At 41.3% G+C, this 23,763-nt stretch overlaps 1 protein-coding gene across 2 annotated transcripts in view; it reads right to left on the bottom strand.

The window, feature by feature from the left end:
* The window catches only part of MARCO (macrophage receptor with collagenous structure), a 37,676-nt gene extending 19,734 nt beyond the window's left edge, over window positions 1-17,942 (bottom strand). The window contains exons 1-3 of one of the 2 annotated variants that reach the window (XM_069577802.1): window positions 17,664-17,942; window positions 2,986-3,087; window positions 1,344-1,475 (exon numbers count right to left, since the gene is read on the bottom strand). In XM_069577802.1, coding sequence (XP_069433903.1) covers window positions 1,344-1,475; window positions 2,986-3,087; window positions 17,664-17,772 — 343 coding nt within the window. In that variant the 5' untranslated portion in view covers window positions 17,773-17,942. The remainder of the gene's footprint in view (window positions 1-1,343; window positions 1,476-2,985; window positions 3,088-17,663) is intronic. The other variant, XM_069577801.1, reaches the window with a different exon arrangement.
* Window positions 17,943-23,763: the final 5,821 nt, after the last annotated feature.

Below are 23,763 nucleotides of genomic sequence, written 5' to 3'. Positions count from 1 at the left end.
TGGTTTCTATGACTTCTCTGTGAGTGCTCCTGGCAGGTGGGGAAGGCGAGGTCCACCCTGGGCCCCTTTGGACCTGAAAGACCTAAGGAAAAGGAGCAGAGACACCATGCCCCAATGACCAAGGTGAGGATGACAGTGCCTCTCACATCATCATTTACTCAACAAGTATCACTGGGCACCACGGATCAGCCAAACGGCGTGGAAGAAAGAAAAGATGGAGTGCCTTCCCCCAAGAAGCTCATGGCCCACCCAGCAGGCAAAATTCAGTTGTGTAGATGATGCTCCAGAGGGAGGTTGAGCTGGACAGATCTGGGTTTGAACAGCAGCACTGCCTTTTTAGCTGAGTGACCCTGGGCCTGACCTTTCATTGTTTGGAGCATCAGCTCCAAAAGGGGAAATAGACGGAGAGCCTCTAAGTCTCCATCAATGAACTAGGGTTCATATACCAGTTAAGCAGGGCTGTTCTGAGGCTGCCACATGGAAACCCACATGGAAAGCGTGCCCAGGCTCTGATAAATGGCACCCATCGCTGCTGCCACCCATATTACATCTCTCCCTTTCTAGGACTGTTTTGGGGATGACAGCCTCCCAAAGACTTGGATGGATGTGATAGGGCTGCTTGTCCTGTCTTAGTCCATTCTGGCCATTATAACAACACATTATGGGCTGGGGAGGTGGGGCTTAACCAAAGAAATTCACTTCTTACAGTTTTGGACGCTGGAAGCCCAAGACGAGGGGCCTGCAGGGTCAAGTGCAGGGGAAAGCCTTCTGTGTGGCAGTCTGCCACCTCTCTCTGCATCCCCGCATGTGGGAGGAGCCAGGGTGCCTTCTGGCGTCTCTTCTATAAGGGCAAGTCCAATGTCCTCGCCCCTCAATGGTCCCTGCTTTGGCCCACTGTTCCTCTCTCCAGCCACAGACTGGTATTAGTTTGCCACTTGGAAGTGGTCCTAGGAATTGCCCCAGGTTCTGCATTTTACCTGCCCTCCTGAGCGTTCTGGGCTGGTCTGAGGGCTTTGTGGCTCAGACCTGACCTTGGGACGGTTACTGAAGACCTCGGCTCTTGGATGTCATAATCATTTGGACAGGGTCCTTGGCTCCCAGCTTCCTGACACCACTCTCTCCAGATCTGTCTGCAGCCACCCAGGATGCCTGTAATTTCATGCTCTCCTCATTCAGCCTTTACTCCCTCTCTTGGCCTCCAGGGTCTCATGGCAGGCCAGAGTCTGGGAAGCCCCTCTGCTGAAGAAAGGAATTCAGGTCTAAAGACCCTCTTGCCCACACACAAGCAGCTCCCCCACTCTCATTCTCTCTGAAAAGTCCCAGCTCAGTGGGAAGGGACCAACCTGGGATCTGAATAAAGTTGTCCATCCGTTGCTGTAGGCTCTCCTGCTTGGTGAGGACTTGGGTGAGCTGGTCCTGTGTTTCATTGTTGTAGGGCGTCTCCAGGATCCGGAGCCGCTCCTGCAGGTTTAGAACTGGACACCCCACACCCCAACCCTTCAGCATTCTTTTAGGGACTTCATTAAATCCCAAGGCATTTGAACATAGCCCTGACATTCTGTGTCATATGTGCATAACTGTAAGTTCTGACTATGTAAACACATGTTTTGTGTACTGTGAGGACCTAGAGTGAGCACAGAGCTTTGTCTGTATCTTGCACATGGGCACTTTCCACTCACAGATGTTACATGTCCATAGGACACACTGGCACAGTCTGTGCACCCACTGCATCCATGATCAACCTGCATGCAGTTAAGAGCTTTGTGCATGCTTGGGTGTGAGTGCATGGCCACTAATATGCTGACCTGGCCTAATCATGTGAGGCATTAATGTGTGTGTGCTGTGTGTTATGGCAACTGGGCACATGGCACGCTTGAGCAACTTCACTGTCTGTATGATGGATTGCTTCCTGACCTAACCATATGGACTGGGACCACTTTGAAAGTCAAATGATGTTGAAACAAAACACTGATCAAAAAAGCTCCTTCCTAAACTAGAATTGAAAGAGACGCATGTACCCCAATGTTCATCACGGCACTGTTTATAATAGCCAGGACATGGAAGCAACCTAGATCTTCATCAGCAGACGAATGGATAAGAAAGCTGTGGTATATACACACAATGGAATATTACTTGGCCATTAAAAAGAATACATTTGAATCAGTTCTAATGAGGTGGATGAAACTGGAGCCTATTATACAGAGTGAAGTAAGCCAGAAAGAAAAACACTAATACAGTATACTAATGCATATATATGGAATTTAGAAAGATGGTAATGATAACCCTATATGCAAGACAGCAAAAGAGACACAGATGTATAGGACAGTATTTTGGACTCTGTGGGAGAAGGCGAGGGTGGAATGATTTGAGAGAATAGCATTGAAACATGTATATTATCATATGTGAAACAGATTGCCAGTCCAGGTTTGGTGCATGAGACAGGGTGCTCAGGCCTGGTGCACTGGGATGATCCAGAAGGATGGGATGGGGAGGGAGGTGGGAGGGGATTCAGGATGGGGAACACATGTACACCCATGGCTGATTCACGTCAATGTATGGCAAAACCACTACAATATTGTAAAGTAACTAGCCTCCAATCAAAATAAATAAATTAAAAAACAAACAAACAGGCAAAGCTCCTTCCCTCCCAGGGAGAGGGAATTCTTGATGTGAGATGCATAAGGCACACCTGTGTGAAATCACTGCCTCTTTATGCTCCAGACATACACATGTGTGGTCTATTTCTCCTTGCCTCCCTCCCCCCCCTCCACACACACATACACACACACATGTAACACGTAACACACACTCCCCTTTCTGCTTTCTCCTCCCCTCCCCCACCACCCTGGTCGCCCAGGGCCTGAGAGCTCTCTCCCAGCAGATGGGCAGCAGTGGCCCCAGGGCTCTCCCCTGAACCTGAGTTCTCTGTCAGGTGGGTCCACATTGTTACCCAAGGAAGGAGCAGACAGGACTCAGACGCTTTACCTTGTATCACCAATAGCCCAGCGCCCACAGTGAGCAGAACCAGGTACATGACCACTAGGACCATGATGCAGTTCATTCCATTTCTCCTCTTGGGCTTTGGATCTGAAGTAGAACACAGACAGAAAGCAGCTGCTAGAGAGGGTGGAGAGCAGAGGTCCCTAGCCTGGGCCCTAATCCCCTCTGGGTGAGCAAGGGGCTCTCCATGAGGTTCCATGAGGGGAAAGGCACAAAGACCAATGACACCCACATCCTCCCCTTGATTCTCCTTCCACAAGGCAAGAAGCCACTCGTTTGTGTGGCTGGGTGAAAAATGCCTCTGCATATATTCTTTGCTGAAAGAGCACGGTCCTAAAACCAGATATTACATCAGCCTTGCTCACTGTAGAAGTCCCAGTGTGCCACCTGCTACAGGGGGTGTGCAATAGATATACATCAGATTAACTGATGAATTAACATCTTTCAAATTCAAAATTTTTGGAGGAAAATGATTGTTTCCATTTTATAAGCATTGAGTGAGGTTTGGAACAGTTGAAAAACCTATTAGGTTATAAGACAAGATCTGCAAATTTTGTCCAGGCCTTTGCTTTCTTTTTCTTTAGATTTTTAAATTATGAAAGTAAAACATGCATAATATAATTCATCAAATAATATGGAGAGCATTTTAAGGATTAATAATCTCATAATTAATCCCCTGAGGTCCTAGCCTGCTGAGGTAAGCTTCGTTAGCTTTCTGAGATGCCGCCTTCCTCCCATTCCCCCTTCTGAACAAACCCATATCCTCGTAGATGGACTGTTTCTCCTTTTAGTTTTACACTAATGATATCATGTTACAAATACATACTACTGTAGCACATGTGCTTATCATGTTGTGCTTATCACATGTGCTTTAGTAGTATGTAATCAACTAAAGCGCATGATCCTTCTGCAATGAAGAATTTTCCCATGGATTTTCTTCTAGTTTTCTCAGTCAACAGAGATTTAACTGTTCTCTTTATTAGTTGCTTCATATTCCTTAAAGACGCATGGCTAGTCTCTGTCTACCACATGGTGTCCTCTCTACCTGCATGCACCCTGGAGTCCAGGCCCACATGAGTGAGTTCTCCAACACACATCCTGCCCCAGTTGCTCCCTTGTTTTCAGCCCTTGGGCTCACTGCCCTCAGGACAAACAACTCCCCCTGTGGGTACATGTAGCCTGGTCTCCAGCCAGCTCTCCTGTGGCCATGCCTCTATACCTCACCTCCACCCCTGATACTGACCCCTGAGCCCAGACCACTGGGGTTACACCCTTCTGACTTCAGACAGGGTATCTCCTCTGGATACCCAAGGAATGAATATTCCTTCCTTCTTTAGGCATAACTAATTATTACTCATCCTTTGGGAGCAGAGTAGAGACTTCCCTGCTCCAAGATAAATCCTCAGGCTCCCCTGGGATGGGTGGGACCTTGCTCTGCTTCCCCACATCATTGTGTTTTTATCTGCTGTGACCCTGAGCACCTTGAACTATTTCTATGTCTCAGTCCCCTTTATATGGCCTGGAAGTTGCTAAGGCTGCATTCCACATCAATATGACATGCTGGAAAAATGGCGACTTGCTAGTTGAATGGATGAATGAGTATTCTGGGTGCCAAATGTGGGCAGAGTTGAACACTGCCAGTTTAAAAGTATTGGAAGAGCATCAGGAATGCAACTTAAAACCTCAGGTACCATATAGTCCTGATAGTGAGAATGAATAAGCGTGACGGGAAGCCTCACGCTTACTAGAAGTTGGTGGATGGCAAATACAGTCTCATAGACAGCACAAAATGTGATGAAACTTAACATGTGACGGGAATAGAAAGATAAACTAACTTTCAGAGACACACATATCATAGATGCTAGAGGTAGGGGTGAGGGCCAGCATGGAAGATACAGATATTTTCGACCACATGGTAGGAACATGGTGTAAGGCATTTGAAAAAGGATAACAAGAGGAAAAACAGACATGACAAGGGAGGTGGGAGTCGTTCAGGTCCAGAATGCAGATTGCTTTTTAATTCAGGGCTATAACTGGCATAAAGGCAAAGTATTTTAGAACTGGGAACTTTAAATCTGTAGGTTTTGTCTTTCTCTGTACAAAGCAAAGGATATGATAAATTCTTTACCCCTATGTTGGTCATTAACAGAAGCAGAAGATATTAAGAACAGGTGCCAAGAATACATAGAACTATACAAAAAAGATCTTAACGACCCAGATAACCATGATGGTATGATTACTCACAGAGAGCCAAGTCAAGTGGGCCTTAGGAAGCTTGTTAGAACAAAGCTAGTGGAGGTGATGGAATTCCAGATGAGCTATTTCAAATCCTAAAAGATGATGCTGCTAAAGTGCTGCACTCAATATGTCAGCAAATTTGGTGATCACAGGACTGGAAAAGGTCTGTTTTCATTCCAATCCCAAAGAAAGGCAATGACAAAGAGTGTTCAAACTACCACACAATTGCTCTCATCTCACACAGTAGCAAAGTAATGCTCAAAATTCTCCAAGCTAGGCTTCAACAGTATGTGAACTGAGAACTTTCAGATGTTCAAGCTGGATTTAGAAAGCAGAGGAACCAGAAATCAAACTAGCAACATCTGTTGGATCATCAAAAAAGTAAGAGAGTTCCAGAAAATCATCTATTTCTGCTTCATTGACCATGCTAAAGCCTTTAATTGTGTGGATCACAACAAACTGTGGAAAATTCTTAAAGAGATGGGAATACAATAACACTTTACTTGCCTCCTGAGAAATCTGTATACAGGTCAAGAAACAACAGTTAGAACCAGACATGGCACAATGGACTGGTTCCAAATTGGGAAATGAGTACATTAAAGCTGTACATTGTCACCCTATTTATTTAACTTATATGCAGAGTACATCATGCAAAATACCAGACTGGATGAAGCACAAGCAGGAGTCAAGATTGATGGGAGAAATATCAATAATCTCAGATATGGAGATGACAGCATCCTTATGGCAGAAAGCGAAGAAAAGCTAAAGAGCCTCTTGATGAAAATGAAAGAGGAGAGTGAAAAAGTTGCCTTAATATTCGTCATTCAAAGAAACGAAGATCATGGCATCCAGTCCCATCACTTCACGGCAAATAGATGGAAAAACAATGGAAACAGTGACAGACTTTATTTTGGGGGGCTCCAAAATCACTGCAGATGGTGACTGCAGCCATGAAATTAAAAGATGGTTGCTCCTTGGAAGCAAAGCTATGACCAACCTAGACAGCATATTAAAAAGCAGAGACATTACTCTGCCAAAAAAGGTCCCTCTAGTCAAAGCTATGGTTTTTCCAGTAGTCATGTATGAATGTGAGAGTTGGACTATAAAGAAAGCTGAGTGTCAAAGAATTGATGCTTTTGGACTGTGGTGTTGGAGAAGACTCTTGAGAGTCCCTTGGACTGCAAAGAGATCAAACCAGTCAGTCCTAAAGGAAATCAGTTCTGAATATTCATCAGAAGGACTGATGCTGAAGCTGAATTTCCAATACTTTGGCTACCTGATGGGAAGAGCTGACTCACTGGAAAAGACCCTGATGATGGGAAAGATTGAAGATAGGAGGAGAAGGGGACGACAGAGGATGAGCTGGTTGGATGGCATCACCGACTCAATGGACATGAGTTTGAGCAAGCTCTGGGAGTGTGATGTGCTTCAGTCCATTGGGGTTGCAAAGAGTTAGACATGACTGAGTAACTGAACTGATTGACATCGATCATTTCATCTCTTAGTGGTTAGAAGAAACTGTCAAGAATGATAGCCCACAAAATGGGCCAGAATCTGTCTAACAAACCTAAACAGATTATGCAGGAAACTTAAACCTGAGATCATTGAGAAGACACAAATGTTGGAATTATTCAATAAAATTTTAAAGCAGCCACCACAAAAATGCTCTAATGAGTACTTACAAACAAATTTTTTTTTTAAAATCTCACAAAATAGAAGATATATAAAAGACTCAGATGGAAATTATAGAATTTCAAAATGCCAAAAATCCTTTTAAAACATTACCACATTGGCTCAATAGTGTAATAAATATGACAAAAGAAAGAATCGCTCAACTAAATGATAGAACAATAGAAATTGCCCAATCTGAAAAACAGAAAATCAACAACAATAAAACAACAAATAAACAGAGCCTCAGAGATGTGAGTCAATAAAAAAAGACACACACACACAAAACACATAATACTCATCATTGAAGTCCTAGAAAGAGTGTGAAGCCAATAAAAAAAAAAAAACCAACCTCAAAGAAATAACAATAGCTGAAAATTTCTCAAATTTGGTGAAACACCCTACAGATCCAAGAAACTGAGCAAATCCCAAACATGGTAAATTCGAAGAACTCCATATCAAGATACATAGGCAAAAATCTGAAAAATTTAGAGATAAAGAAAATCAAAAGAAAAAGAAAACGTCTTGAAAACAGCCAGAGGGAAAGAAGAAACTACTTATAACGTAATATCTATTTGGAATGTCAGCAGATTTTTCATCGGAAACCACAGAGGTCAGCTAGAAGTGGCACAATACTTTTTGCACGCTGAAAGAAACTGTCCACCGTGAATTCTATTCCTACTGCATCCTTTAACAATGATTGGAAAATGGAGGTTCTCAGATGAAGGAAAACTAATAGAAATTATTGCTCATGAACTTGCCTTTAAAGAATGGCTAAAGGGAATCTTCAAATAGAATGGCAATGATGTAGGCAAAGGTTTGACACCTCCAAAGGAAAGAACAGGAAAAGGGAAAGAAGAATGGGTAAAATACAAGCATATATATTAGATTATCCCTCTCCTCACAGCTTTTAAAGATCACAATTGACGGTTGAAACAAATATATGATACCATCTAATGTGGCTCTCGGTGTATGTAGAGGAAATACCTCAGACAATTCATTTTAAAAAGTGAAGACAATAAAAAGACATAAATGTAAATAAGATTTTTACACTTGACTCAAAGTGGTAAAATGTTGATACCACAGACTGTGCTAAGTTATGTATGTATATTGTAATGCACAGAGAAACTGCTCAATAAACTATTAAAAGAGATGTACCACAAACAAACTATAAATAAATAAAAATGGAACTCTAAAAAGTACTCAATTAACCTATAGGAAGATAAGAAAAGAGAAACAGATGAATGGGAAATAGAAGAAACAAAGAGAAAACACAAACTAGGATGGCAGATTTAAACCTAAGGTAACTATAATTACTTTCATAAATAATCTAACTATACCAAGTAGAGGGCAGAAACTGGCAAGGTGAGTGAAAAACTATGACCCTTTATAAGATGTCTGTAAGAAACCAAACAGTAGAACTTCTATTCACATGAAACAGAATTGATACAACTGAAAAGAGAAATGGACAAATCCTAGTTATAATGGGGATTTAACACCCCATTCTCAGCAGTTGTTAGGAAATCAGCAAAAGTGTAGAACAACTGAACACCAACAGGATCTAACTAATATTTATAAAATGCTCCATGCAACAGCAACAGAATATGCATTCTCTCCATGCATACATAGAATATTTACTAAGACCGTATCTTGAGCCATAAAACAAACCTCAACAAACTGTAAAAGAAATTAAAATTAATAGATATTCTCTGACAATAATGGAATCAAAATAGAAGATAATAACAGAAAAATCTTCAAACAATTGGAATCTTTTTTTAACTTTTAAATAATGCATGGGTCATAGGAAAAGTCTCAAAGAAAAAAATCTTAAAAAGAATTGAATGAAAGTGGAAATAAAAGATATCAAATTATGGAATGCATCTAAAGCAGCACTGGAAAGGAAATTCACAGCACTAAAAGTTTACATACATATGAGGAAAGTTCTCAAATCAATAAACTAAGTTCTTACCTCAAGAAAACATAAAAGTAAGTCATAAACAACCAGGAAAAAAAAAGAAATAATAAAGACCAGAGCAGACATCAACGAGATTTAAAATAAGAATACAAGGGAGAAAATGAAAAACCGAAAATCTGGTTGTTTGAATAAAATCAATAAAAATTGATAAAGCGCCATCAAGACTGACAAAGATAAAAAGAAAGAAGACACAAATCACCAATATCAAGAATAAAACAGGATGTATCACCACAGATGCTGCAGCCATTAAAAAGAAAACAAGAAAATACTACTAACTTTATGCTAACAGCTTGGAATGAACCAATTCTTGAAAAATCACAAACTATAAAAAAACTCAACCAAGGTGAAAGAAATAATATAAATATCTATGCCTATTAAACAAGTTTAATTTGTAATTTAAAATCTCTTATAAAAGAAATGTCCAGGTCCAATATCCTAACAAACCTTTAAGAAAAGAATTAACACTAAGTTCAGACAATCTCTTACAGTTTACAGAAGAGTAAAGAGCACTTTTAAGTTGTTTTGTTAAGTATTATTATAATATGAAAATCAAAGACAGTACAAAAAGGAAACTAAAGATCAATATGTCTCATGAATGTTGACACAAAAATCCTCCACAAAATAGCAGTAAACCATATCCAATAAAGCATTAAAAAGATTTATATGCTAAATGGGATTTCCAGGTATACATGACTGGTTCAGTGTTAGAAAACCAATGTAGTCTACATATCAATAGACTAAAGAAGAAAAATCATGTAACTGTATAGTTAGTTAATGCAGAAAAAAGTACTTAACAAAATCCAATTCATGATAAACTAGCATAATTATCACTCTCATAATAAATAACATATTTATAATATAACTCTCAGCAAATTAGAAGAGAACATTCTCAAATTTTCTTTTTCAAAAAAGAATATCAACAGCTACCTAAAGCTTACATCACTCTTTTTTCTTTTTTTGATGTGGACCATTTTAAAAAAGTCTTTATTGAATTTGTTACAATATTGGTTCTGTTTTATGTTTTGGTTTTTCACTAGAGAAGCATGTAGGATCTCCATTCCCCAACTAGGGACTGAACTCACACCCCCTGAATTGCAAGGCTAAGTCTATACACTGGCCTGCTTATATCGCTATTAATGGTGAGACAGAAAACTTTCCTCCTTAGACTGGGAACAAGGCAAGGATGTGTGTTCTCACTCCCTCTTTCTATATACAACTGACAAACAAGTGGAAATCAAAATTTAAAACACACATTTATAATTGGTCTAAAGAAAATGAAATATTTTGATATAAATTTAACAAAATGTACACAAGATCAGTATGCCCGAAAGTTACAAAATTTTCATTAAAAAAAAAAAGTAACAAAGACCGAAAGAAATATGGGAACATACCAAGTTCCTGGATTGTAAAACAACATAAAGATGTAAAGATATCAGTTTTTGAACTATCTAGATGGACAGGGAGGCCTGGCGTGCTGCAATTCATGGGGTCGCAAAGAGTCAGACATGACTGAGCAACTGAACTGAACTGAACTGAGAGGTATAATATAATTCTTACAAAATCCAGCAAGGTTTTTGATGGTATAAATTTACCCCAAAATTTATATGGAAAGGCACAAGCCCCAGAATAGTTAAAATCATCTTGAAAAAGAAGAATAAAATGTGAGAAATAACATTACTTTATGTTTAGAGTTACAATAAATCTACAGTATCAAGACAGTGAGGTATTGGTGCAGGGATAGACATGTAGATTAATGGACAGAATGAAGGACACAGAAATAGACTCATACAAGAAAGTAAGTGAAAGTGTTAGTTGCTCGGTTGTGTATGACTCTTTGTGACCCCATGGACTGCAGCCCACCAGGCTCCTCTGTCCATGAGATTTTCCAGGCAAGGATAATGGAGTGGGTTGCCATTTCCTTCAAGTGTGCCCAACTGATTTTTGACAAAGGTGCAAAAGTAATTTACTTGAGGAAGGATGGTACTGATTGCTTCAATACCAGCACATGGTATTGAAGCAGTTGGACATCCATAGGCAAAATAAACAAACCTTGACCTAAACTTCACATCAACTCAAAATGAACCATGATATTATATTATAAAACTATAAAAGCTTTGGAATTACACATAGGAGAAATCTTTAGGACCCAGTGCTAGGTAAAAAGTTCTCAGACTTGATACCAAAAGCATAATCCATAAAAGGAAATGTCAATAAATTGGACCCTAATAGAATTAAATACTTTCACTTTGCAAAAGACTTTGTTAAGCAGATGAAATGACAAATTACAGACTGAGAAAGAATATTTGCAAATTGCATATCCAGCAAAGGATATATATTTTAAGTATATGAAGAATTATCAAAAAGTTTAGCTTTAGCTTAGTAAAAAAGAAAAATCCTATTAAAATATTAGCAAAAGACACAAAGAGACATTTCCCTGAGGAGGGTGTATAAGTGACAAATGAACACATAAAATGATATTCAACATCATTCAGTTCAGTTCAGTTGCAGTCATGTCCAACTCTTTGCAACCCCATGAATCACAGCATGCTAGGCCTCCCTGTCCATCACCAACTCCCGGAGGTCACTCAGACTCACGTGCATCGAGTCAGTGATGCCATCCAGCCATCTCATCCTCTGTCGTCCCCTTCTCCTCCTGCCCCCAATCCCTCCCATCATCAGGGTCTTTTCCAATGAGTCAACTCTTCGCATGAGGTGGCCAAAGTATTGGAGTTTCAGCCTCAGCATCAGTCCTTCCAGTGAACACCCAGGACTGATTTCCTTTAGAATGGACTGGTTGGATCTCCTTGCAGTCCAAGGGACTCTCAAGAGTTTTCTCCAACACCACAGTTCAAAAGCGTCAATTGTTAGGCGCTCAGCTTTCTTCACAGTCCAACTCTGACATCCATACATGACCACTGGAAAAACCATAGCCCTGACTAGATGGATCTTTGTTGGCAAAGTAATATCTCTGCTTTTTAATATGCTGTCTAGGTTGGTCATAACTTTCCTTCCAAGGAGTAAGCATCTTTTAATTTCATGACTGCAATCACCATCTGCAGTGATTTTGGAGCCCAGAAAAATAAAGTCTGACACTGATTCCACTGTTTCTCCATCTATTTCCCATGAACTGATGGGACCAGATTCCTTGATCTTAGTTTTCTGAATGTTGAGCTTTAAGCCAACTTTTTCACTCAACATCATTAGCTACTAGGAAAATACAAATTATAATTACAGTAAAGTATTACTATCACATGCTTATCAAAATGGCTAAAGTAAAAATAGTGATAATACCAATTGCTGGCAAGGATGCAGACAGTGAATCAGTTGTACACTGCTGATGGGAATGTAAAATGGAACATCCACACTTGAAAAACAGATCGACTGCTTTTTATAATACTAAACATACCTAGAATCCAGCAATTAATTGCACTTTTTGGCATTTTTCCCAGAGAAATGAAAATTTGTGCCTGCACAAAAACTTTTCCATAAATAAGCATCGCAGCTTTATTTGTAATAGCCCCAAACTGGAAACAACTCAAAAGTCTTTCAGTGGGCGAATGGTAACTGTGGTCCAGTCATATCACAAAATAATACTCAGTAAAACTCATTAATAATAGAACCAACTATTGATACATACAACAACTTGGATGGATCTCAAGGGGGAAAAAAAGCCAATCTTTAAAAAGTTACATACTTGTAATTCATGTCACCTTCTTTAAATAGAAAAATTATAAAGAGCTGATTAGTGGTAGCTGGGGATAGTGATTGTTGGACGGGAGGGAGGGCATGTGTATCTCTAAAAAATACCATGACGGAGATTTTGTGGTGATGGAATTGTTCTATATCTTGATTTTGGTAGTGGTTACGCAGGTATACACATCTGATAAAACTGTAGAGAACCATATTCACACACACAAATGAGTGCATGTAAGACTAAAGAAACCTACGTAAGCTCTGTGGATTGTGTGGATATCAGTTCCCTGCTTATCATATTGTACTAGAGTTATGTAAGATGTTATCACTGGAAGAAAATGGGTGAAGGTCACAAAGACTTTCCTGTACATCATTTGCAACTTTCTGTGAAATTACAAATATTTCACAATAAAAAGTGGAAAAACACCTCTGGGTAGTCAGAGTTTCAAAAAATGTTGAGAAATAAGGACATGACAAAACACAAAAGTCAGAACAACAATGTGAAATGAAAGTAGTCCTTTCAGCAAGGCTGACCCTGCATAGACTCCAAAGTTAAAGTCTTTTCAGTTCAGTTCACTTCAGTCGCTCAGTTGTATCCAACTCTTTGCGACCCTGTGAATCACAGCACGCCAGGCCTCCCTGTCCATCACCAATTCCCGGAGTTCATTCAAACTCATGTCCATCAATTTGGTGGTGCCATCCAGCCGTCTCATCCTCTGTCGTCCCCTTCTCCTCCTGCCCCCAATCCCTTCCAGCATCAGAGTCTTTTCCAATGAGTCAACTCTTCGCATGAGGTGGCCAAAGTATTGGAGTTTTAGCTTTAGCATCAGTCCTTCCAATGAACACCCAGGACTGGTCTCCTTTAGAATGGACTTGTTGAATCTCCTTGCAGTCCAAGAGGCTCTCAAGAGTCTTTTCCAACACCACAGTTCAAAAGCATCAATTCTTCAGCGCTCAGCTTTCTTCACAGTCCAACTCTGACATCCGTACATGACCACTGGAAAAACCATAGCCTTGACTAGACGGACATTTGTTGGCAAAGTAATATCTCTGCTTTTGAATATGCTATCTAGATTGGTGATAACTTTCCTTCCAAGGAATAAGCGTCTTTTAATTTCATGTTAGCAGAATATTTAAAATTAACTTCAGAGCAAAAAGAAGGGACAGCTAGGTCCAATGCTGGGGCCAATGCTCTATGTTAATTAAAACTAACAATACCTGCCCCCCCCCCCGATAACTTCTCTATTTGTATTTTTTGTTGTCTTCTCTGTCAAGAAGGATGTTCTTCGGATGGTGGGAAGAAATATCATGATGAAAGATACAACACCTAAAATAATTGAGGGCTTTGCATGAGAGGGCTAGATTACATTCCACAGAAACTGGCAAGAGCATGCTGATCTGGTAACAGAAGTTCAGTTATCAGACACATCCCATAAGGAGAGTGACAGGAAGATGTGAGCCAGAGAAATGCTCATATTTTCAAGAAGGTGAAAGAAGTACATTCCAGAAAGATATGGACCACAGAAACAAGTGTGTATTCTGTCATTTGGGCTCAAATCCTCCATTGTTGAAGGGAAGAGGAACTGATATTTGTTCATGAAGGAAAACCTGGAGTTTCATTGTCTTAAGGGCAGCAAGAGCCTTCAGTCTGCAGAGCCTCTTCAGATAACTTACGCAATCTTCAGTTGACAGAGAGATAGGTAGACAGATAGATGATGGATAGATAGATGGGTGGACAGAAAGATAAGTGAGGACAGACAGATAGATGAGGCTGGAGCCATTTAGAGCTGAAGCAAATAGATTTTTTAGTCTCAGTAAGCCCTGAGGGGGCACTGGTATTACATAATCTCACAGTGAGCACTATCCATAACGGTATTCATCTAGAAAGTTCCATGCATTCCATGCTCTTTGTATGAGGAGATAGGAACTTTGTGGATGCATTTAGGAAAATGGTCTCTCCAAACAGGAGTGATTGTGGTTAGATTTTTACATCATGGTATCTATAACCCCAGTCAGAAATCTAGGGTTCACCTTTGACTTACGCATCATCCTCACTTGCCATGACTCCCCACTCTAGCCTTACTGATCTGGCTTCTGTTTTTCTAGAGTATCCTCTCTTTTCCTTCCACACAACCGCTGTCTCTCATCATCTCTGGCTGCCAAGCTCCTCTCTGTCCCCAGGGTTACTTTTTCCAACTCGTCCCCCATCTGTGAGGATAAGTAACTGAAGTGCAAACTACTGCCTCTCAGCCAACCTCAGTCTCTACAAAGCTCCCCACTGCCCTTGCCACCTACAAATTGGCACCTGCCATCTACCTCTACAAGGATTAGATAATGAGCTGCTGCAGCTGTTTTCAACACCCTCTGAAAGGAGTTCAGTGTGGAGGTCAAGAATGAGGCATTCTTGTACTCTGGGGAAGATGGTAGAATCGGTCTTCAAATAGATATTTATAGGATTAGATTTTATGAGCCCAATTCTTTCCTCTCCTCACGTCTGAAAAAGCACTAAAATCATTAACAGTGACATCTGCTCTTTGTGATTGGCAGCAAGCCTCTGCCAAAATGTGTACTTGACTGCAAGTACCCCCTTCACTGAAATCATATATAACTCTGACCTTCCCCTTTGCCTCTTTGGAGCATTTTCTCAGAGCTATTTGAAATGCTATCTCTGGGGCTATTTTGTCCCAAACCGCATTGAAATGTATGCATTTGTTGTTGCTGTGTTAGTAGCTCAGTTGTGTCTAACTCTTTGTGACCTCATAGACTATATAGCCCACTAGAATCCTCTGTCCATGGAATTCTCCAGGCAAGAATACTGGAGTGGGTAACCATTCCCTTCTCCAGGGGATCTTCCTGACCCAGGGACTGAACCCTGGTCTCCTGCATTGCAGGCAGATTCTTCACTATTTCAGCCACCAGGGAAGCCCAAAATACATTACCATTTGTAAAATAGATAGCTAGTGGAAAGTTGCTGTATAACACAGGGAACTCAACCTAGTGCTCTGTGACAACCTAGAGGGTTGGGATGAGGGTGGGAGAGAGGCTCTAGAGGGAGGGGATATACTTATGAACTAAGATGGCTCAGCAGAAAAGAACCCACCTGCAATGAAGGAGATGTGACAGGAGCTGTGGATTCAATTCCTGGTTGAGAAAATCCCCAGAGAAGGAACTGTCAACCCACTCCAGTATTCTTACCTGGAAAATCCCACGGACAGCTCACGGGGTTGCAAAAGAGTGGAACACAGCATAATGACTAAACAACAACAATGGCTGATTCACATTGTTGTACAGCAGAGACCAATACATTATAAATCAATTATCCTCCAATTAAAAGAAAATTAACTCACCACTCTCACATTGTGCATTTTTTCCTCAGTAGACATTTTCAGGACAAGGTCTGGCTTAATTGGTCTTAATCTCAATCCCCATTGAGTTACTCCACCCAATTTTGAATGAAACAATATGGAGTTGTTGTTTTTTTTTCTGAATATTCTTATGAAAGTATCACAAACATGTGGTGCCCTACCCCTGTGCCAGCTTCCATTTTCTTTCTCTAATGGATCCTCTTTATCCATTAAACTTGAGAAGAGATCTCAGCTCTGCCCTCCAGGGCCCCGCACCAGATTAGATCTGTCCATAAAGTCCTGTGCAAATCTCAGTGACAGCCAGTGACAAATTGTATAGCAATGAGTTATGGATAGGCTCACTCTGCCGTCCTCCATCCTACATGACTACCTGTGGTCATGTACTATATCCTCTATCCTACATGAGGCCAGAGACTGGGTTGATTCTTGTCTATCATTTTGGAGCTGAGTACCGAGCTCAGCAGGTAGTAGGTACTGAGTCTGTTTGATCACCTGACTTTGCTTGAACATTTTCAGTATCTTAAAAAGCCACATGTCCATAACGCTGCCTTCTCCGAAGTTCTGAATAGCCAATAATTATTAAAATCATCTGTAATTCAGCCTTTATTGTTACCCCATTTGAACACTTAAAGGCAGAGCACCAGACCCTTTGTCACCCTATCTTTCCAGCTACTGATTTGCACAGCAGACCCTGGACAAGAGGGACAGTTAAGCCAGGGAAGAGAACTGCAGTTGTTCCTACACATACAACTTCCAGAAAAGACTGAGCGTGGGAATGGCTAATTGACTTGGAAGACAATTCCAAGAGGATATTCTGAAATAGGAAATCAGAGATCCCCTGTGGGAAGTACTCATTGGTGACTTTCAATGTTATGAGTTCTAGGAGATTTTTAAAAATATATCACCTGTATAACACTGAGGGAGAAAATAAAACAACAGAGTTGACTGAATTTTAAAATCTGAGTTTAAGACAGACTAGTTATGCCGCTATAACGTATTCTTTGTTGTTTAGTTGCTAAATCATGTCTGACTCTTCTGTGACCCCATGTAGCCCACTAGGGCAGTAGCTCTAGGCTACATCATTTTGTGACTGAAGCCCACTAGGCTCCTCTGTCCATGGAATTTCCCAGGCAAGAATACTGAAGTGGGTTTCGATTTCCTTCTCCAGGGGATCTTCCTGACCCAGGGATCAAACCCAAGTCGCCTGCATTTCAGGCAGATTCTTTACCACTGAGCCACTGAGGAAGCCCACAAGTAGAGAATGCATTCCCTGAGCAACACATGAGTATTCACAGAAGCTATCTTAAAGAATTTTAACAGAATTGCATTAAATAAATATGACACTTGGCCTCAGTGTTGTAAAACTTTTTCATCCCTCTTTTTTTCCATTTTCCTTTTATTGCAAACATCACAGACATAATCTGTGTGTCAAAGAGACATTAGTAAAAAGGAGGGACGTATAAAAAGCATTAGTATTAATGAAAAGGAAAAATATTTAAATACAATTTAAGTGAGTTGTAAAGCTAAAAGAAAGAAAACCCAACTGTACGCTAAAGACATAGTTTCTATTACTAGCGTTATACAAATTTCCAGTGGAAGCATTCCAGAAATGCATCATTGAATCTCTAAGGCGCAAACCTAGACTTTCAATGGACTTATCTATTCCTATGTTGCCAAGAGAAAGACATCACAGGCAATGTCATTATTGGGGAGTAGTACTTTACCATTAACTTCAAATGTCTCCATCCTAGACAACATGGTTTGGTCGAGAGCCGTTCCGTCTTCAGTGCTAGCCAAGAGCTCTTTCTCTTTGAGAATTTCCTCATTTTCCATTGCTAAGGTTTATAGATGGCCAAAGTTCTGGAGCCAGCAGAAATGCTCTCTCCAAGAGGAACCACTTGGGGAGAGATTGTTCCCTTTTGACTACTGCTTCTACTTGTAGAACACACAGTACTTCCTTTGAATCTGATTTTTGAATTTGCAAAATGTTTCCTGACATGGTCAGGATTAGGCATTTCTCAAAAATTGGCTATTCATACGTGGAGCTCCTGCTTAGTGCAACTGCTTGTTAAGGGGTATGGGGAGTTGGGACACAAATCACAGGTCCCTGAAATCACTGCTTGTTCTGAGGCCCCCAAGAGCAGAACCAATGACCCCCATCTCCTCTGCCTGTCCATACTCTGCCTTCACCCCAGACCCAGCTTATTGTCATGGGACTTCTCCAACCCACAGTGAAATCTGACTCCTCTGACCTATTTCAATCCTTTGAGCTCATCCTAGCTACACAAAGTGTGGGCCATGGACCAGTAGGGTCGGCATCACTTGGGAACTGCTGTAAAGGCAGAGTCTCAGATCCCACCCCATAGAGGCTGAATCCAAATCTATAGTTTAACAAGGTCCCCAGGTGATGTACATACACATTCAAGTTGGAGAAACACTGCTCTACCCCATACGTTTTAGCATTTAATTATGTTTCCTCTCATTGCTTTTCCACGTTATCTCTGTGTGTGAAAGCGTGTGCTTGCTCTGGTCCCAATAAGATCTGAGCCCCTTAAGAGAAACCCCTTTGCTCTCTTCCCTACACCAGGTACTCTCTACCAGGGAGGTTATATAGCACAGTAGTCAACACATGGACCCTGAAAGCTTAAATGCCTGAGTTCCAATTTCACTTCCTGCAAGTGGTTGTGTGACCATGGGAAAGTCATGCCAGCTTTGAACATCTCACTTTTCTTGTTCATAAAATAAGGAAGGTGGTAATAATTTGTGTGTGCATTAAATGACTTAAATGGTGTAAGGTGGCCAGGGCTGCATCTGATGGGCAATGAACACTAACATTGTGCTGCTGCTATTATCAGTAGAGACATTGTGAACCCACTGGGTTCAGGCAGATGAAGGTAATAATAGCCTTTGCCTTAAGGGATATCAGTCCAGTATGCAGAATGGTTGTGGATGCAACTGAATTCTAGAAAATTGATGTTGGTGATTGGAGCCCCTAGGAGGACAGGGGTGACCTGGAGGCAGAGAAGGCAGGCCTGGGAATGCCACAAAGAGCTTGTCCATTGGCTCTGGGTTTGAAGGGGTGACTGGGAGTTAACTATAGAGCAGAATAAGGTGACGGCCTTGCAAGTGTGAAAAAATGGCAAGCGTAGCATCATGGCAGCAGGATACTTGGAGGCAGAAGAATCATGGACCACTGGAATACTGGGGGCATGAGCTGTGACGTGGCAGGAGATAAAGCTCAACTAGACTAAGTCTCTTTCTTCGGCCAGTAGCATATCAAAAAGCAAACTCAGGAAAAGGAGTTACTGACAAGGTAGTGCCCTTCAAGGTAGAGGTCCTACCTTGCTCACAATTTCAGCATTGTGAGGTCACAAGAGGTCACTGGTTTGGGCTGAGACTTAGGAGCAGAATCCAGGACAGGAAAGGTTAAAAGAGAGAATTGGCAGTGAGGAAATGAAGGCAGCTGGTAGCTCCAGTCACAAGTTGGGTAGTGGACCATCCAAGAAGCCAGGGGCTATAAGGGCTTCCTCCATGGGCAGGAAATCTCCTGGCGAAAGGAACCCATTACTTGGGCTGCAGTGCCTCCCCTCTCCGCCTGGTTATCTCAGCTCTGGCCAAGGGCAGTCCTCACTCGTGGGGGTGCAGAAGGGACTCTTTGGAAAATGCTTGTGTTAATTATGGAGTGTAGTCCTCTTTAGCAGGAACATTTAGTGGATATCAAGTATAGTCAACTAGCTCTGACTCTGGGGTCAGACAGACCTGGGACCCAAAGGCAACTCTTTCACATACTTGCTGTGTGACCTCAGGTGATTGGCTTAGCTTCTCTGAACCTCAGCACAATGTAATAGCTCATAGAAGCATTAACTGTTATCCAAGATGTATCAGGTGTCAGGCACTGTGCCAGATATATATACATGACTCAACACTCACAATAACTTGTATCTTGCCTCAGATCTTGTGGTTAGAAAGTGATAACGCCTGAATTCAAATCCAGGACATCTTGCCTTTACAGTTTGGTTTAAATCTAGTTTAATCCAAGGGTTTTAATCCAGAAACTCATACCAGATGAGTGTTTTAAAATATTCGCTGCTCTTCTCCTGCTCCAGCCTGAGATCCTGATTTTACTCAGAAGCCTCATGGTTGGTTCTAATGCACAGCCAGGCTGAGGACTGCTGTGCAGAGTAATAAAGCAGTCACAGGCAGCACAGAGACCCATGTGAGCCCTCAGGACTCCATCCTAGGAGGACCCATGAGGTTGAACCATAGGAAATTACTGATATTAATCCCATTTGATAGTGGATAAATGGATACTTCATAAGATTCAAGCTAGTCCATCTGCTTAGCAGGGCCAGATAAAGCAAACCAGGCACTAGCTTGGGGTGAAAAAGATTCAGTAATCAAGGTAAGTAACATTTTAACACAATCCTTAAAAATCAAATTTAATGCAAAAGGTCTATCATGAAAACAAAGACAACATTTTAAATAGACCACAGGACCCCATGCTGCTTTGTGCAATGACTCTGGTCACCCATTCAACCAGGTCCCAGCACTGCTCCTTACTCTGTTTCAGTATCTTCATTTGCAAAATGGGATACAGACAGTTTCCCTGTTTTTCCATAGTGTAAGTTTGGGGATCAGACTAAATAATAGAAGTCTAAGTGTTTGTAAACAAAAGGGCTTTCAGTGGAATAGCATCTTATACCAAGCTGGTACATAGTGTAAAACTTCTGGATGTGGATGCTACCCTTAAAAATCCCTAAGTCTTCCATAAAGTGCAAAAGACACGATTTGGAGAATCTTGTACAGTTTTTTCCTAAGTCCCACTCAGACACTTTTATCTCCAGAACACAGATCTGGCTGTTACTTTCCTTGAGCACCAGATGAAGTGGTTGACTTGCATTTGAGGACCATGCTGTTCAAGAAATGCAGGGTTTGGCTTTCCTTTCCATGCAGAGTGCATATAATTGCATTGGAGAATTTAAATGTTTTCAGAGGGGTTCTCAAGGTTTGATGTTCCCCAAATTGCCTTTCTTACACAGGGGTTATGGTGTTGGAGTCCCAGGAAAGCATGACCCCAACTCATGGTACCCTCTACAGAGCTTGACCCTCTGAACTAGCGGCTCCCAAACCACTACAGTCATTGGGACACTTGGCAGATCATCAAGAACTCCTGAGTAACCCCATTCCAGCTTAAAACTGGGGCAACCATGATAACACATGATGTAAAATTCACCTGCACAAACCAAAATATTCAAAACAAACAAAACTCCTCAGCAAACAGACAAGCCAGGTCTCCAGGATGCTCTTTGAGTCCCTGTCACCTCTCACTGACAGTTTGGCCCATTGTTCTGCCATCTCCTTAAGCGCACCAGTGGAGATGATAGAAAGAGGGACCTGGGCTAAAGAAAATAGAAAGGAGACAAATATTAAACATTTCTATCTATCGACCTTATTTTTCTTGCTAGTCATGCATGACAGTGGTGGTCAGTGTCCCCCATGACAAGCTCAACACTTACTTAATAATTTCATTAATGGCACTTAATGAAGCATAATTATTATGAATTCATTTTAAAAATTAAAAAAGCTCAACAACACAAGTGAGCATCATTAGATTAACAGGTAAATAAATTTTGGTATATCCATTCAATGGGCTACAGCAATAAAGAGAAAGAGGCAGCAACATAAATGAATCTTAAAAGCCACTATGTTGAGTGAAATAAGCTAGATCCCCACAGGACATTATATGAGTTCATTCATGTAAGTGTCCAGAACAAGTAACACTCAACTATAGTGTCAGAAAACAGAACCATCAGGCTTCCCTGGTGGCTCACTGGTGAAAAATCCATCTGCCAATACAGAAGACATGGGTTTTCTCCCTAGTTTGGGAAGATTCTACATACCACGGAGAAACTAAGTCCATGCACTGCAACTACTGAAGCCTGTACGCCCTAGAGCCCATTTTCCACTGAAGCCTGTACACCCTAGAGCCCATTTTCCAGTAGTAGGAGAAGCTACTGCAATGAGAAGCCTGCACACTGCAACAAGAGAGTAGCCCCTGCTTGCTGCAACTAGAGAAAGCCCACACAGCAATGAAGACCCAGCACAGTCAAAAATAAGTAAATAAAATTACTGTTGACTAAAAAGATGCACAACATTTGAGAGTGATGAGTTAAGTTTGGGCAAAGTGAGGACTGCAGCCTGGGAGACAGCAATCAGATAACTCTGAGACACTGCTCCAAAGAGGCAATGGGGAAAGGTCAATATATAAGATTTTGGTGAAGGGAGAGTTCAGTGCAATCAAGCACTTACTTTACAAAAGGTTTTCTGTTAGTTACGAGATGACGTGACCATGAGGGATTTTATTGCTTTCCTAGAAATGAAGAGATGCAAGGGTTGAGATCATGAAAACAGTTCCTGAAAATATCTATCTAAAGACCTGTTTCACCCGTCTCCCTGGAGCACAAAGTGCCTCGCTCTCCATGCTGAATTCCCTCCAGGGAGTGTTGAAGGTCAGCAGCTGCAGCAGAGCAGGCAGATGGAAAATGCCCTTGTTGTGGTTGTTCGGTTGCTCACAAATGCTCTCGGTAAGTGCCACTTTGTAGTTGACAGGCAAGTGGCAATTTGTAGTTGACAATTTAAAAACAATACTATAAAAAAAAAAGAGAGAGAAGAAGAAAAACAGAACAGAACCATGGTTTCCTGGAGGGAGAGGTAGGGGAGAATTGACTGATCAGGAGCACCAGGGAAACTTCTGCACTGATGGCAGTGTTCTGTGTCTTGATTGGGTGTTTGTTACAAAACTCACCAAATTTTAAATACATGTATAGTATGAAATTTGAAATACATATATAATATGTAAATTATACTTCAATAAAGTTAATTAAAACAGAAGTTAAAGAAAAAACAGTGACAAAATTATTATTGCTGGACCCTGGCCCAACTTGTAGAAGTTTGTCCTTTGAGAAACATTGGAGGGTGTAGATGAGGTGAAGTGTGTGTGAGACCTTGCTGAGCCACCCACATCTTCTCTTCCCTGTGAAGGGATGCTCACACACATTTTGGGATTGCTGCATCAGGACTGCAGCCTGTGTTCTAGAACAGAGGGAAGAAAAGGGAAGCAGACTGGTCTGTGGTGCAACTTTCCCACTGAACCAGCACTCCCATTCAGGGCACACCCAGGGCAAAAGCAAGAGAGGCAGCTGTGAGTTTCTGGTCTGATTTTTTTTTTTTTAAGTTCTCCTGAACACAGACATCACCCTCTGCCTTCCTGACACATACAATGTTTTCACAGGGGCCAAAACTTTTTTTCTGTTGTTTAATCACTAGGTTGTGACTGACTTTTTGTGACCACCACGGGCTGTAGCTGCCAGGCTCCTCTGTCCATGGGATTTTCCAGGCAAGAATACTGAAATGGGCTGCCATTCCTTCCTCCAGGGGATCTTTCCGACCCAGGGATGGAACCAATGTCTCCTGCACTGGCAGGCAGATTCTTCACCACTGAGCCATCAGGGAAACCCAAAACTTTCATTACCCTGATTTAAACGTATTTGTTTGGGGGGGGGGGAGATTACTTATACTGAAGAATAAATAAGCAATATTATTCCTTTTCCAGAGAGACTTTTGAGAGTTGGAGGATATGCATGGGCAGTTGAGAGTAACAACTCTAGATCCTGGAAGCCTCTGCACAAGAAAGTGTTAAATGTGCACTTAAAAAAAAGAGAGAGCTCGCCACTATTAGAAACTGTGCAGGCTTTGTGCCAAGGGTCACCTGTGCTAATTCTCATTGATCTAAAACAATTTTGCCTGAGCAATTCTGGACTGAGA

The sequence above is a fragment of the Ovis canadensis genome, chromosome 2, assembly GCF_042477335.2.
Source record: "Ovis canadensis isolate MfBH-ARS-UI-01 breed Bighorn chromosome 2, ARS-UI_OviCan_v2, whole genome shotgun sequence".
In the NCBI taxonomy this organism is placed as follows: domain Eukaryota; kingdom Metazoa; phylum Chordata; class Mammalia; order Artiodactyla; family Bovidae; genus Ovis; species Ovis canadensis.
The sequence above is the reverse complement of the archived record's forward strand: the minus strand, read 5'-3'. Positions and strand labels throughout refer to the sequence as shown.